The 16,795-nt window shown below is 47.7% G+C and overlaps 1 protein-coding gene across 1 annotated transcript in view; it reads right to left on the bottom strand.

Annotated features, from left to right (window-relative positions):
* Positions 1 to 16,231, bottom strand: part of LOC119169561 (acid-sensing ion channel 1C) — a 46,769-nt gene extending 30,538 nt beyond the window's left edge. The window contains exons 1-2 of the mRNA XM_037420601.2: positions 15,784 to 16,231; positions 1,382 to 1,617 (exon numbers count right to left, since the gene is read on the bottom strand). Of these exons, the coding sequence (XP_037276498.2) occupies positions 1,382 to 1,617; positions 15,784 to 15,875 (328 nt within the window). The 5' untranslated portion in view covers positions 15,876 to 16,231. The remainder of the gene's footprint in view (positions 1 to 1,381; positions 1,618 to 15,783) is intronic.
* Between the last annotated feature and the right edge of the window lie 564 nt (positions 16,232 to 16,795).

Genomic DNA, 16,795 nt, shown 5'->3' with positions numbered 1-16,795 from the left:
AAAGAAATATGTCGTGAGCTAATTGGTCTATGATTGATTAGCGCCATATTTTTCGCTTCTTAGTATTTCTATTTAGTACTTTTTCTTGTCGTTATAAAACGTACTCGTTACTTAAGTTCTTCACAAACGTCTGACAGTCGTTTCACGAAAGCAGATTTTATATGGTTTAGCTCCGTATTTTGCCTCGACAGTCTCATACAGTTATTCAGAAGGGTAGTACTTAACTTCGCGCTGCTGAGCTTCGGAGAGCAGATTCTGCAGTGACATCGTTTTATCGGCGCATATTACGCTTCGGCGTCGCCTTCTCTAGTCCTGGGTGTGTCCCGTCCTAACAGATGCCCATGAAACCACATTGCATAGAGCCAGTAATAACTAGTTCAACTAGTTCAGCTTAGTTTTTGACCATGCAGCATTGTCCAATGGAATACACAAGCCAAGCCACGGGTGTTGTCCACATTGTATGAAAGACAAATCGCAATGTGACGCGTGTTCACCAGACATTTCTTCGCATTTGGAGGAGGAAGCAACAAAAGGGAGAAGGCAGGGAGGTTAACCAGAAAGACATCCGGTCATCTACCCTACACTGGGAGATTAGGGAAGGGGACAAGAAAGATGAGAAAGTTGGAAGAGAGGGAAAAGAAAAAAAAAGATGGGGGGGGGGCATTCATTTTGGCATTGGCATAGGGGGTCATGCTAATCGTTTCTGTACCGTTCCAATTTTAGTATATATGTGCACTTTGGAAGTTATAAACTCGCTCTGCACAAGTAAATCTGAGCTGTACGGCGTGCCTGCGACCGGGACGGTGGACAAGAGAGATGTGATTCTTAAGTGAAACGAAGACAAAAGTGAGCCCCGTAACTGCAGATGTCTGCATCATAGTGCGACACATCAACAGTAGCTCTCGAGGAATGGGGGTAAGGAAAAGAAGGATTGAAAGGTATAGAGATAGAGAGATGAGAAAGGATAGAGCATGGCGTAGGGACAGCCACATATGGAAGTGAGGAGAAGATAGGAAAGATGGACACGGTCGCAGGGGTCCGAGGACGGGGCACCACTCGGCGAGAGCTCTTGTCAGCGTCGGGAGATGGCATAGACCGAGCCAGTCGGCCAGAGCTGCTCTGTTGTCGGAGATCGCGAGGGCACAACCGGTCAGCACGAAATCCAGCGAACGAGTCCGGGACGGTGGACTAGACCTGCCAATACACACGTGGGACTAGCGGGTTGCGCGACCAGTTCGCGTTCTCGACGGGCGTCCCATAGTTATTACACTCGCTCGCTCACATCGTGCGCAAGCGACCAATGAGAACGCAGCTGCCCTTAGTTCGAGGCACGTGCGCTCGGTAACCGCACGCGTGCCGGTGAATTGAGCAGGCGGCTCACCGATGCTGATGACGGTGACGACGAAGAAGACGACGTACACGGTGCAGAATATCCAGAAGCGACATCGGTTCTCGATGACCACCAGCCGGTCGATCCCCGTGGTGGACTCGGCAAACAGCTCCTTCAGCTTCTCCAGGGGCTTCTTCTCTTGAGCCTTGAGACGACACAGGCGCGCGGCCAGCCGGAACCGCAGCAAGAGGCGCCGTCGGCGTTCCAGGGCCGCCGCTTGGACCTGGCTGCTGTCGTTTAATTCGCCATTATCATAACCGTTATTATTATTATTATTATTATTATTATTATTATTATTATTATTATTATTATTATTATTATTATTATTATTATTATTATTTGTAGTAGCAGTAGTAATTGTCGTAATAGTACACGCTAACAAAAGAATAGTATGAGTGATTTCTTTCGGAGTAGACTATTTTACGGACAGGTTTGAGTGCCGCCATATCGGGCTGTTAAACTTTGTGTTTTGCATCTGCAACAACTGAATTAACAGTGTTGCAGTAGACGCATGCGCATGAAAACAGTAGGGTTGATGAATACAGTATTTCATTACATTAAACGTCACGATATACAAAAACAAGAATACACTGACACAGTCCAAGATGGCGGCACCCGATATGCTATTGAAAATAGTCTATATGAATGTTTAAAAAGGCACGTTAACTCTCTTGTGACGACCCTTAGAAGAGAGTATATGACCGCCGAAGAAAGTTGACGTGACTCCTTTAGAAGACTCTTGCCCATGGCAAGCCAGGGCTCTCAAAAAAGTCCAAGGACTCCATGTGTGTGTGTGTGTGTGTGTGTGTGTGTGTGTGTGTGTGTGTGTGTGTGTGTGTGTGTGTGTGTGTGTGTGTGTGTGTGTGTGTGTGTGTGTGTGTGTGTGTGCGCGTGTGTGTGCGTGCGTGCGTGCGTGTGTGTGTGTGTGTGTGTGTGTGTGTGTGTGTGTGTGTGTGTGTGTGTGTGTGAGTGTGTGTGTGTGTGTGTGTGTGTTTCGAAATGCGAAGCATTTCATGGAAACTAACGAGACATTAGTCGCGGTACCACAGTGTGATACGTGTTCACACTGTTTTGTTTCAGTGATGAAAGTACATGCACAAAGTTGCAATCTGAACACTCCTGTTTGCTACTGCAATCTAGCCTTCGCTATACAGTGACAAGACCAGCTATGACCACTGAATACATGGCAACACAAGGTACAAGACGCTGCTTCACCTCACACGCAACACTGGGCTCACAGAACGCATCGAATCCACATATAAACACAAGATGTTATGCCTCAAAAAAAAATCTATATCAAAGTAAATTTCCGGACTTAGCGCTTCAAAATTGCGTGCGGTATGATATTGAGAAACGCCATATAGTGGAAGGCTCTGGAGTAATTTAGATAGCCTTTCGCAAGGTTATGCAACATGCACCTAAATACAAGGACGCGGGTGTTTCTGCAGTTCGCCAACTCCAAATTACACACAGCCGCTATGGCCGGGAATAAAACCGACACATTACTTGAAAACAGAACCTTATCCACTGAGCCCTTTCAATGTTTACAAGCACAGGCTCGGGGGGGGGGGGGGGGATTAGAAAAAGGGGGTAACGATTTAGAGTACAGGGTACTCTACTATGGGAGAGCTTAAAGCCGTGCCGTAGGAGTGGCCTTGGGACTTGATGAATTTGAGCTTTGCACACCAATGAGCCTGAACAATATCGGTGGACAATAAAAGTCTTTAAAAATATCCCGCTTATTTCCAACAGCTTTCTTCCTTTTTTTGCAAAATATACTTAAATAAATGTTCTTTTGAGCTACATAAAAATTATGAAAGTTTCTATTGTAGCTACGCACGTTCCTTTTATATGAAAACGAAAGAGAGAATTTCCTTACTCTTGAAAAGAACTGTAAAACGGGCTTCAAGTTTTGACGTGAGGAGCTGGTAAATGAGGTGACCAGAAGTTTTTTGGGGGGGTACAACGCTTTCAACATTGAAACCATCTATACGGCAGGTCATTGTTCGTGTAATGTGCGCCTCGTCCACACAAGCAAGGGGTGAACAAATAGTTTAAATGTCTTACATGTACGTCCTCTTGCGTCTGGCCACGATAACAAAAACAATTAAAAATATCCTCGAGTACAATCAGCATTTATGATTCCGCGAGAACCGCCTTGCTTCGTTGAAATAGATTACAGTAATCGAGATCAGTTTTGAAACTGATAAGACATGTTAGAAAGTCCAGATAAATATCATAATGAGAAAAAATATCTGTACACAGTCGAAACAGAGAAATTCCTTGATTCAGTAATAAAAGCTGAGATTAAGAATTTTGTACGTGCCACTGCTATCGCTAAAATTCGTGAACAGTCGCACCGCAGTAAAGAATACATAAAGTGAAGAAAAACCGTTTACACCATAACGAATACGTATATAGGCAAATTTAGAGAACGTGTCCACATATGCTGACAAGACTCAAATTGAATTTGTGTGCGCAATGCCAGCGAAAGACGCCTGACAAACTTACATAATCCTGCCCAGCTGTTTTCATCTTGCTAGAACACCTACAGGGAAGCGAATAAACTTGTCTGTATTTCTGAATGGAAGCATCATCATAATCGATTGCCAGCTAAACATCAGACCCCCGATCCTCTGCTACTTGACAAATGACAAGCCTCGATCGACTATTCCTATCCCTACAGAATCCAGCATTCGACGAGTCGCCTACGAACTTCGATACAGAAGGTGCATAAATAATAACAAAAACATGCAGCGCATTGAAAGGAGAGTCACACTGTGACTTTATGAAGTGACGAAACATTTGTTCACAAAAATAAAAAGGGGTTTAGTGCAAGAACCCAGATGTTTCACTTCAGTGCTAAGTTTTCCTAGGGAAGCTCACCTGGCCAAAAACAATAAAGTATAATGAATAAAACTGGTCATACAATAGGAAAAAGTAAAAAAAATAACATACTACCAGTGGCACGATGAAAAATTGTGTTTTGGTTCTGAAACATAATTTTTCATCCACGACTCGGTCAAACAACTTCTTTCTTTTCTTTTTTCTTACGGTTACCAAGCACTTCTATTATGGTTCTTAGTGTGATTTACAGCCGACAGTGGGTGAACTTTCCTTCATTGAAGCAATATTAGAAGCTATAAGGTGAAGCTGCTGGAGGAAGCAAAGACCCGCAAGTGAATAAGTGATGCTACAGAGGAATCCATGTGCGTTTCCATAACTTTATCACAATGACTTCGTTTGCTTCTTGTAAGTTATTCCACGGCTTCCTCATCTCTGTACGAGCTCAATATGTTCTCTACACAGCCATGTGCAACACACACACACACACACACACACACACACACACACACACACACACACACACGCGCGCGCGCGCGCGCGCACGTACGCACGTTTGCACCACCACCACCACCATCATCATCATCATCAGCAGCAGCAGCAGCAGCAGCAGCAGCAGCAGCAGCAGCAGCAGCAGCCTGACTACGCCCACTGCAGGGCAAAGGCCTCTTCCATGATTGGCCAATCAGTCCGGTCTTGTGCTTTCTGCTGCCACGTTATACCCGCGGATTTCTTAATCTCACCGACCCACCAAACTTTCTGTCTCCCCTTCGTGCGTTTGCCTTTTCTGGGAATCCAGTCACTTACCCTCCTTATTCTGCCTACGTGCCTGACCCATGTCCTTTTCTTCTTGATTTCAACTATGATATCCTTAAACCAGGTTTGTTCCCTGACCGACTCTGCTCTCTTCTTGTCTCTTAAGGTCATACCTATCATTTTCCTTTTCATTGCTCGCGGTGTCGTCCTCAAGTTAAGCTGAACCCTCTTTGTAAGCCTCCCGGATTCTGCTCCGTAGGTACGTACCGACAAGGTGCAACCTTCCTTTTGATGTTTTGTGGCAGATTACCATGCGTGATTTAAGAATGCTTCCCGAATGTGATCCATCCTAGTCCTATTCGTATAATCTTCTAATTACTTCAATCTCGTAGAGTTATATATATATATATATATATATATATATATATATATATATATATATATATATATATATATATATATATATATATATATATATATATATATATATATATATATATATATATTGTAGTGAAGAAGATGAGGCTACTCAGAAAGGCAGGGGGTATGACTCAGTCGGTGAAGAAGACGACGTTTGGTTAACTGGGGACTCAGGCTAGTTCCGCCATTACCGCTTGACGTGTCGTGACCGCTCTCCTGTTTTATAAAAGAGTGCCACTCTAAAACGCCTCATTATAATTGGTGGAGGTGCTGGGTAACGCCTAATCCTGGAACTGCGAAACCGTACGTTGCCTCCAGTTGCTACGATGTCCACGGATGAAGATCAGCAGGCGGCCGCCTCGGCTCCAACTACTGCAGCTCCTGTCTGTCTCGGCTCCTTTCGGCAACGCGATCCGCCTACCTTCAGTGGAACCGATGACAAAGACGTGGAAGACTGGCTCGATGAATACGACCGGGTGAGCAAGCACAACAAGTGGGACGATGCGCACAAGCTTACTGTCGTCCAATTTTATTTGACCGACGTCGCCAGTCTGTGGTACCGTAATCACGAGAGAGACCTCCCCACCTGGTCGGCCTTCCGAACGGCGTTTGCGGACTTGTTTGGCCGTCCAGCGCTTCGCAAACTACGGGCCGAACAGCGCTTGCGTACTAGGGCTCAGCAGAATGGTGAGAATTACACCAGCTATATCGAAGATGTGGTCGACCTTTGCCGGCGTGTCAACTCTGCCATGACAGAAGCCGAGAAAATCAAACACATCTTGAAAGGCGTGACCGACGACGCATTTCAGATGCTTGTCGCCAAAAGCCCGCAAACGGTAGCGGAAGTGGTCCAACTTTGTCAGAGCTATGATGAGCTCTGGAAACAGCGTGACACCACTCGTCGAGCCACCACGCCATGTGCAACAATCTCCGCTTTAACGTCGGCTGGCACTGCTGTAGACCACACCACTTTGCTTCTCGAGATCAAGCAATTTGTACGAGAGGAGGTCGCACGCCAGTTGTCCCTCGTGCCTTATACCTCCGAAGGTGCCCAATCTACTTTAGCGCCATCAATACAGCGAGTAGTCCAGGAGCAAGTGTCCGAGGCGCTACCAACAGCTCACGCACCACCGGTGGCTGCTCCATTGACCTATGCCGAAGCACTGAACGGAACCCGACGTCCGCCTGTCACGAACGGCCACGTTTCTTTGTCGCGAACGCCTACGTCCACGCACCCCTTTGTCGTACCGACGGAGCCTATGTACCAGACTGCCCGTCCTTTCTCCCGACAACCACCTCCACGCTCTCAGAACCCTTGGCGCACTCAAGACAACCGCCCCATATGCTTCGCCTGTGGAATTGCGGGTCACGTGGCACGATTTTGTCGACGGCGCGAGTTTTTCCTGCGTGGTGACGTCAGGCCCAACAATTACGATTTCCCAGCACGATCGGGGCCTGCTGTATATGACGACACTGCCACCATGGACACATTTTCACCTCGCCGGAACTTCAATAGACACCGGTCGCCTTCACCCCGACGCCGTTCCCTTTCCCCTATGCTACGTCGACCTCGCCCTGTCCCTGAGGAAAACTAGGAGCCGCAGTTCCGGGGGCAAGAACTGCGGATCTTTCGAACTCCACAAGACCTTGTTTTTCGCCGTCCAACGTCGTTGCTGTCTCCGTTGAAGGTATACCTGTTTTTGCATTGGTTGATACTGGCGCCGCAGTGTGTGTAATGACTGAAAAACTTTGCCGTCGACTAAAAAAAGTCACAATGCCTCTTCGCAACTTTGTTTTGAGCACTGCGAGCGAGCAACGAATTCGCCCTTTTGCTGCATGCACAGCACGTGTCGTTATTGCTGACAATATTTATGTCGTCGAGTTTGTAGTGCTCCCGCAGTGTTCCCATGACATTATATTGGGCTGGGACTTTCTCTGCACTCATCATGCCGTCATCGACTGTGCTCGCGCCGAAGTGGAATTCGCGCCGTTATGCGACGCTGCTTCACTCGACTCGTCCCTTTCACCTGCAAAAGTTTTCGTTGCCGCCGACACTTCAATACCCCCGTTCTCGTCCGCCCTAGTTCCGCTTTCTTGTGACGTCTCTAGTAGCTCAACTGTTCTTTTTACGCCTTCTGAAACCGCTGTTCGCCGCAAGTGCTTCCTGATTCCTTTCGCCGTTCTGAATGTTCTCGACGGATCAAGTGCAATTTATGTTTCAAATCCGTTTCCCTCGCCTTCCAAGTTACTGTGCGGAGAGTGCCTGGGCTTTGCAGATGACATTGATCCCTCGACTGCACGTGTAGTTCCTGACCCCCCGACTACGCTACCTATTGACGCTGTTGATTGTTGCACGTCATCCTCTTCCCCATCATTCACCGACGCAATTTCGCGCTGCATCGACACCAACCTTACGGCTCAGCAGCGCACCGACATCATCGCCCTCCTCGAGCGCTTCCGCGCCAGCTTCGACCACCAGCAATTGACTTTGGGCCGTGCTTCCACAGTATCTCACGAAATCGACACTGGCCTTCACGCTCCTTTACGTCAGCGTCCGTATCGGGTATCCGCATCTGAGCGTCGCATAATCGCGGAACAAGTTGACATGTTGAAGCGAGGTGTTATTGAGCCCTCTAACAGCCCGTGGGCCTCCCCAGTTGTTCTAGTCAAGAAAAAGGATGGCTCAATAAGATTCTGCGTCGACTACCGCCGGTTGAATAAGATCACGCGCAAAGATGTTTACCCGCTACCTCGCATAGACGATGCCCTTGACTGCTTACAAGGCGCGGAGTTCTTCTCGTCACTAGATCTGCGTTCAGGTTATTGGCAGGTTCCCATGGCTGAGGCTGATCGCCCCAAGACGGCTTTTGTTACACCTGATGGCTTATACGAATTTAACGTCATGCCATTCGGGCTCTGCAATGCGCCTGCCACTTTCGAGCGCATGATCGACAACATCCTCCGTGGCCTAAAATGGCAGACATGTCTGTGTTATTTAGACGATGTCGTGATATTTTCAAGCGACTTTTCAACGCATCTTCAGCGACTCGAGACAGTGCTTACTTGCCTCGCCGCCGCCGGTCTACAGCTCAACTTGAAGAAGTGCTGCTTCGGCGCTCGAAAACTCCTAATTTTGGGCCATGTTGTATCTAGAGATGGCATTCTTCCGGATCCGACGAAACTCCGTGCCGTTGCCGAATTTCCTAAGCCGAAGACCTTAAAAGAACTTCGCAGCTTCCTCGGTTTATGTTCTTATTTTCGACGTTTTATTCGCAACTTCGCCTCCATCATATCGCCCTTGACTGACCTTCTTGCCGGCAACAACGACCTTCCCAGTTGGTCGTCAGCTTGTGATGATGCGTTTGCCACACTCCGCCACCTTCTTACGTCACCTCCTATACTGCGACATTTTGATCCTCTTGCCCCGACGGAAATACACACGGATGCTAGCGGAGTTGGCCTCGGTGCTGTGCTCGCCCAGCGTAAACCTGGATTTGATGAGTACGTCGTCTCTTACGCCAGCCGTGCACTCACAAAAGCAGAAGCCAACTATTCAGTCACCGAAAAAGAGTGTCTAGCCATCATATGGGCCATAGGCAAGTTTCGACCCTATCTTTACGGGCGCCCATTCAGCGTCGTTACTGATCATCATGCATTATGTTGGCTCTCATCGTTAAAAGATCCCACCAGCCGGCTCGCCCGTTGGGCGCTTCGGCTACAAGAGTACGACATCCACGTCGTTTACCGATCTGGCCGAAAACATTCCGACGCAGACGCTTTGTCCCGATCACCTCTACGATGTAGTGACAAGTCACCGTCTTCGCCTGCCCCCGGCGTGTCTGCACTTAGTGTCAGCGACATGCTACAGGAGCAACGAAAAGATCCTTGGATCGCTTCACTTATTAACTTGTTGAGTCGAACTCCCTCGCAAAATATACCTAGAGGTATGCGCCGTCAAATACAACACTTCGTTATCAGAGATGGTTTGCTATACAGACGGAATTATCTCTCCGAAGGACGCCAATGGCTCCTAGTCATTCCCAGACGTCTCCGCTCAGACATATGCGCCTCCTTTCACGCCGACCCACAATGCGCCCATGCGGGAGTGTTAAAAACCTACACCCGCCTGTCCCACCGCTACTACTGGCGTGGAATGTATCGCTTCGTTCGTCGCTACGTGCGTTCCTGTCTCGCTTGTCAACGCCGGAAGAATCCCACTCCAAGTTCTCCAGCTCCACTACAACCCTTACCTTGTCCTGCTCGACCGTTTGACCGTGTTGGTATTGATCTGTATGGACCTCTTCCGATTACACCGGCTGGAAATCGCTGGGTAATCGTCGCTATCGATCACCTTACACGCTACGCAGAAACTTCACCACTCTCTTCTGCGTCAGCCAGTGACGTCGGTCGTTTCATACTGCATCAGATCATTTTACGTCACGGTGCACCGCGTGAACTCTTGAGTGACCGAGGCCGTGTGTTTTTGTCGGACGCTGTTGAATCGCTTCTCAAAGAATGCCAAGTCATTCATCGCACCACCACCGCGTATCATCCTCAAACTAATGGCATTACAGAACGATTCAACCGTACATTAGGAGATATGCTGTCAATGTACGTCGCAACCGATCACACCAATTGGGACAGTATTCTCCCTTTTGTAACCTACGCGCATAATACTGCTGTCCAGACAACCACTGGTTTCTCTCCATATTTCCTCCTTTATGGTCGCGAGCCCTCTTGCACGCTAGACACCATCCTTCCTTACCACCCAGATGTTGCTGAGTCGACGACGATGTCACAGGCTGCTAAATACGCGGAAGAGTGTCGTCAGCTTGCCCGTTCCTTCACAAGTACTGAACAGCAACGCCAGAAACACCACCGCGATAGCCCGACGCCTCCGGCTTCTTATGCATCAGATGACCTTGTCTGGCTTCGCATCCCTTCAACCAGCCCTGGTCTCTCAACGAAACTGATGTACAAGTATGACGGACCTTACCGTGTGGTTAAACAAACTTCACCCGTCAATTACATCGTGGAGCCGCTGGAGCAGCCCCATGATCAACGACGCCGTGGACGTGAGACCGTCCACATAGACCGCCTAAAACCGTATTACGATCCCTCTATTGTCTCCTGCCCATGAGTCGCCAGGATGGCTCTTTTCCGGAGGGGAGGAAAATGGAGTGAAGAAGATGAGGCTACTCAGAAAGGCAGGGGGTATGACTCAGTCGGTGAAGAAGACGACGTTTGGTTAACTGGGGACTCAGGCTAGTTCCGCCATTACCGCTTGACGTGTCGTGACCGCTCTCCTGTTTTATAAAAGAGTGCCACTCTAAAACGCCTCATTATAATATATATATATATATAGAAAGGAAATGTCTGTATGGCTGAAAAACATCTTGTATTTGTATATGTATATATATAGTATGAGGGGTGGCACTTCAAGGAAACTTCATTACGTCAACGTTTCGGTCAGGGCCTGACCTTTATCAAGACAAAATTTTCGTTTTAAATGCGAAGCATTTCTTAGCGACATTCGGTGACTTTGAGCCTATCTATCTATCTATCTATCTATCTATCTATCTATCTATCTATCTATCTATCTATCTATCTATCTATCTATCTATCTATCTATCTATCTATCTATCTATCTATCTATCTATCTATCTATCTATCTATCTATCTATCTATCTATCTATCTATCTATCTATCTATCTATCTATCTATCTATCTATCTATCTATCTATCCGCTTAGGTTTGGGTGCTCTCGTGGCCACCCCCTTAACTTGGCGTGAACCAAAATTAGCATGGGAGGGTAAGATGGCTTGCCGAATATCACGCGCTGGTCAAGACATGAATAATGCCACAATGTCGTCGCGTACGTCGTCAAACACTTTCCGCCAGACAGGGGCACATACCTATGGGCGGGCATGTGCCACTGGTATGCGGGTATGTGCCACAGGTGACAGTATGCCAGGAACGACGAGAACACACATGGACAATTCTGACGCGCGAGCCTTAAGAAATACCCGACATCAGTAGGGTCAACCCGACGTATGCAAAGAATAAATGTCAGGGTCCCAGCTGGAATTGAACCCAAGAATTCTACGTGGCAATGAAGTATTTTACTACAGAGCTACGCCAGGTTTCGGAACTACTTTTCGGACAGACGGTAATCTTCATGAAACGTCAATAGTGGTTGCAGAGCTGCCTTCCCAATTTTGTCAACATTACATATGTACTGATTTGATACAGCCGTCACGTCAGGTTAACGTCAATTGTGGTTTGTTGCCATGCGCTGAAGTTAATTTATGTAGCAGTGTCGAGGGCCAGCATCCTCGCGACCACCAGCGCTTCGTATCAACTTCTGGTGTTCCTAATACGCATGTTCCAGTTGGCATTGTTTCTCAATTGCAAAGAACTGGTTGTACAAACATCTGCCACTCTTCAACATGTGTCTGTACGTGCAACATGCGTGCTTATATTTAGCGTCATTTCATGCTCTGTCACTCAATAAAAAAAGTACAACAGTCTCCTTCCCTCCACATGTTTCGCACAAGGTCGATTCCTAGGTACCTGGGATCTGCTGAACTTTTTTATTGTATGTATGTATGTATGTATGTATGTATGTATGTATGTATGTATGTATGTATGTATGTATGTATGTATGTATGTATGTATGTATGTATGTATGTATGTATGTATGTATGTATGTATGTATGTATGTATGTATGTATGTATGTATGTATGTGCATGTGTGTGTGCGTGCGTGCGTGATGGAAAGTTCGAATGATTCTGGCAAAAATGAAATACCTAATTAAATTTACTGGTCCTACTTGTGTCCAGCAGACGAAGCTGGACACAAGTAGGACCAGTAAAGTGATGCGAAAACCGACAAGCAAGGAAAGTTCTGATAAGCCGTAACGAGCTTCGGCAATTGTGCACGTTGTATCAAAAATTCCAGCGTTATCGTTGGTGACCGCATAAGTTTCATAATAAATTCTAATGTTCACGTTGTGCGCGTAATCTTATCGAAAGTTTCCAATGTAATCGGGAAGGTTACCAGACATTCAGGCACGGTTGCGTGAGGCGTTGGTTGAACGTATGACGGTCCGGTTACATAAATACAGAAAAGGAAGCGTGCGTGGTCATTGTCAACGAATTAGTCGCTCAAATGTACAGCACTCACGGAGAGAACGCGAGAAAATTGTAGACGCGAGAACGCGTCAACAGTTCCTGCCATATAGACGTAATATTTGTTAGGAAACTTGTGCATTCTATAAAACAAGCATTCTCTTCAGTACCAGATTTGCCGAAACATGGCATGGTTACCACACGCAGCTGCTCATTGAAGTCGCTATAGAAAAAAATAAGTGGAAGTAGTTGAATTTCAGTCCGTAAGTGCTATACATTGAAAAGCTTCTAGTTTGTTTCGTTCATTTGGTCGTGCCCCGCCGCGGTGGTCTAGTGGCTAAGGTACTCGTCTGCTGACCCGCAGGTCGCGGGTTCGTATACCGGCTGCGGCGGCTGCATTTCCGATGGAGGCGGAAATGTTGTAGGCCCGTGTGCTCAGATTTGGGCGCACGTTAAAGAACCCCAGGTGGTCGAAATTTCCGGAGCCCTCCACTACGGCGTCTCTCATAATCATATGGTGGTTTTGGGACGTTAAACCCCACATATCAATCAATCGTTCATTTGGTCGTTCTTATTATTGTTACTATTGCAAAAGTTCCAGGGCCAACGAGTGTTTTGTTGTTCAGCCATCATATGCAACGATGCGTATCATTATCGAAAACAAGTGGAAGTTTTTTACGCTTATCGATGTATGTATAACAAAGTGGATATGTTTTTGCAACTGCGTAATTGCAATGTTACAACCGGTGCTTCTCGGCACGTACGCAAGGCTTAGTCGGCCTTGTAGAAAGCTGACTTCACCGCATAACCTTCAATCACAGGTAAGCCTGCTGCCGCACCTCGCACACGTCTTCACTCAGAACTATGAGTGAGGGCTGCATGTAAAGATCTCTGTGCACGCAGGAGAAGTGCCCGACCACACTGTCCTTCACCTGTTCACTCTGCAGACAAGTGATAGGCGTTGCACAACTAAACCGTTGTAGTAGCTGAGCGAAAGCGGCAATCCCATTGGTCTTCACTGGGTGTCTGTGAATATGCACGCAGCTATAATGGAGCTTGACGACAGCTGTTAGCAGAGACCACCGACGAACTTCCAGTTTCAGTTTACTGGTAAAATCGAGATGCGTGCGAATGAATTGCCAAACTGTATAGAATCATACTGTAGAAAAAAAAACTGCCCGCATCTTCCCGTGGGGCGGAACTAGACTAAAGGCGTCGCAGAGCGGCGGGGGTATCGCGTGAATGTTTGCGAATGTTTAATTGTCATTTCTTCTTTCTTATTCTTACTTATTGAACGAAGGAGAAGCATTGCCTTCAACGAGTTGTGGGACGCTGATGTTGGATTGGTGCCCACTATACTGGTTGAAGGTACCGTTGCTTCCTTGGCATCTACTCGAGTCAAGCAAAGCGTCAAGGGAAGCGTAAACACGCCCTTTACTGAATACCAAACGCACGGTTCAGTTATACGGGGTGGCCAGTCAGTGAACGGTTGTGCAGAGCGAGCAGTCGGTTTTTACTTGCAGACGCTGCCTGCGTCGGCTTCGCGAGGCAAGAGAGCGGGGGCGAACGACAGTTGGCACGAGACGCGAGAGTACGGCCCTTCTAGCCACCATAGCGAGAGTGTGCAGTGGGCGTGTGGACGACACCGTCGACGCCGGATAGCAACCTTTATTACATCCGGTTTCGTCCACCTATGTGCCTTATCAGCAATGGTGGGCAAGAAGTGCGTTAGAAAATAGCCCACTGATTATCTACGCTTTCCTTTCCTCATTTAGAAAAATACATTCAAATAAATGTTTTTCTGAGCTACATAAAAAAACTACAAGAGATTGCATTGAACATTGCGCACGTTCTCTTTATCCGAGAAACTAATAAAAGGCTTTCATTACCTTTGAAGAACGTGAAAATGTCCTTTCAGTTTCATCGTTACGAGCTGGTAAATGGTGACCGGAAGTTTTTTTTTTTTGGGGGGGGGGGGTGGAAGGCATAACGCTTGAAATCTTGAAACCGTCTGTAAAATGCTCCGCATTTGAAAACAACGCACGCATAAGCGACCTTGTCCTCGAACCGTAACGCCCATTGTCCTGATTTCACCTTACCAACTTGCTCAAATTGATTAACACCTATAGGTGTGCGCAATGTTCCTCTTCAGAGGGGGCAAGGTTCATCGCAGCGCCACTGTTACTAAGTCAAAGTATAGGGCAGATTTCACGCTCCCCTGCACCTCTTTAAGAATGGACGTAGGCAGAATTTTTTTTTTTTTTAGGGACGAAACTCCTTAACCCGCGGGTCCACTCTATAGACGTGCGTCCGCGATGTATGTATGTAGTTGTTTCTGATGAAATAACCAACCGAGACGAGTATCGGTGACCTAATCTCCAATAAAGCTTGCCTTGAATTTGATGCTTACTAAAAAAAAATTAGTAACAGAAGGACGCACTTTGAGCACTATCTGACTAGAAAAGGATGCCACGTTAAACTCGCTGGGCGTAACCTCCTTGGTTTTAGCAAGGTTCAGCGAGTGTTGGGCCGCAGAGCCGTGAACTAGCGGCGGTGAGGGAACTAGACACGAAGTGCAGCCCATATGAGAGGCGCGCGTGCCACTCCTCTATTCCGGTCGTGCCACCTCTCATTTAGTCCTTGGAATGTCGTCTGCATGGGGGTACTTCTATATGATGAATATATGATGAAAAGATACGAGATGGCGGTACTTAGAGTGTTCACTAGATGGACGGACGGTGGATAGGCGCACGGATGGACTGACAGACAGATGCACGGGCGCACGGACGAACGCATGGATGAACATACGGACGGACGTACGGACAGACGGATGCATGGACGGACGTGCGGACGGACACACAGACGGATGCACGGACGGACGGAAGCAAGAACGAACGGACGGACAGAAGCACGGACGGACTGACGGGCACTTTTCCCCACTCATCATCATGCACTCCGTGGATATGCTGTGATTTTGGGGGGGGGGAGGAGGGGGGTATCGCCTTGATTGATGCGAGTTGTGAGACGGGCAGGCAGATGTGGTCGAGTGTCTTTGAAGGATGTCATGGCAACGCCACTGCTTCTATGTGACTAAGAAATCGCCCCCCCCCCCTCCCCGCACATACGCCTATGATTAACGCACAAGGTGTACGTCAAACAACGATGATACCGAAGTGCGAAATAAATATGAAAAGCAGGCTGACTTCCACGGCAATTTACGAGGATTGTGAGCTGTTCTTTACCTCTGCGACGCCCAGACATCGTGGATACCCCGGCGAGGGCGCACAGCGCCATCATAGTACCAATCCGCTTGCGTGCCGGGGTAAGCCATCATCCTCCGAGAGCACAGGATTCAAACCTAGACCATCACCTCCCGCTGCTGTCGTTCGGCTGGCCAGCCTACGCGTGTGACCGAGAAATCCACGTCCACAGCAAAAGGCCGCTCGATGGAACGTGCCTAAGCAGTCGCGCAGAAGGCGTGGCCGAATGCGCGATTGCGGCCGATCAATATAAAAAGAGCGTATAAACATTTACTGCGCATACAGGTTTGAAACGCAGCCTTCATTGATCTGACCCTGCAGGCGGCCGCCGGAAGCAAAGGGGTTGCTGCGGCTTTATAGATTTCGCGCCTTCATTGCTGCCCGAGGTTTCTTCTCCGGCTCATTTCCCTTGAAGTTCATAGCGTCTTCCGAACACACGACACACCAGATCAAAAACGCAACCGCACTGGTAGGCATTGCAGTGTGCGGGACTGGCACGCATTGCGTATTTCTCCGCCTTGAGACGACAGTTGTTTCTATAGCTATAACGTGCGATGACGACAAGCATTTTAAAGCAACGTCACTTATTATGGGCGTGCAGAATACACGGCAGTTTCACACGCGTAAACCTGACCGCAGCGGTGATGAAGTGGTAGAGTGTCCGCATATACAATCCAGGACTTGCTGGGTTCGGATCCCAGGGCCACTTGACGCTCGCCTACTTCTCTGATGGGGAGAAAAATGTTCAGACCTAGCACTCGGTGGTGTGGGCACTCACCTAAAGAACGACAGCTCTTCTTTCTATTCTCGTCTATTTTTAATCTTTCCCTCCTCCATACACCCCTCCGACACTTTCTATAGACACTGCACCATCATCCTATAATCGCTGCAGGAACAGACACCTTTGATGACTTCAATACGCTATCACCATGCACTGTGGTTCTCGGTAAACAGAGACAGTTCACATATTTCGCCTCTCTAGCAGGAGCATGAC

Source organism: Rhipicephalus microplus, chromosome 2, assembly GCF_043290135.1.
Source record: "Rhipicephalus microplus isolate Deutch F79 chromosome 2, USDA_Rmic, whole genome shotgun sequence".
In the NCBI taxonomy this organism is placed as follows: Eukaryota; Metazoa; Arthropoda; class Arachnida; order Ixodida; family Ixodidae; genus Rhipicephalus; species Rhipicephalus microplus.
The sequence above is the reverse complement of the archived record's forward strand: the minus strand, read 5'-3'. Positions and strand labels throughout refer to the sequence as shown.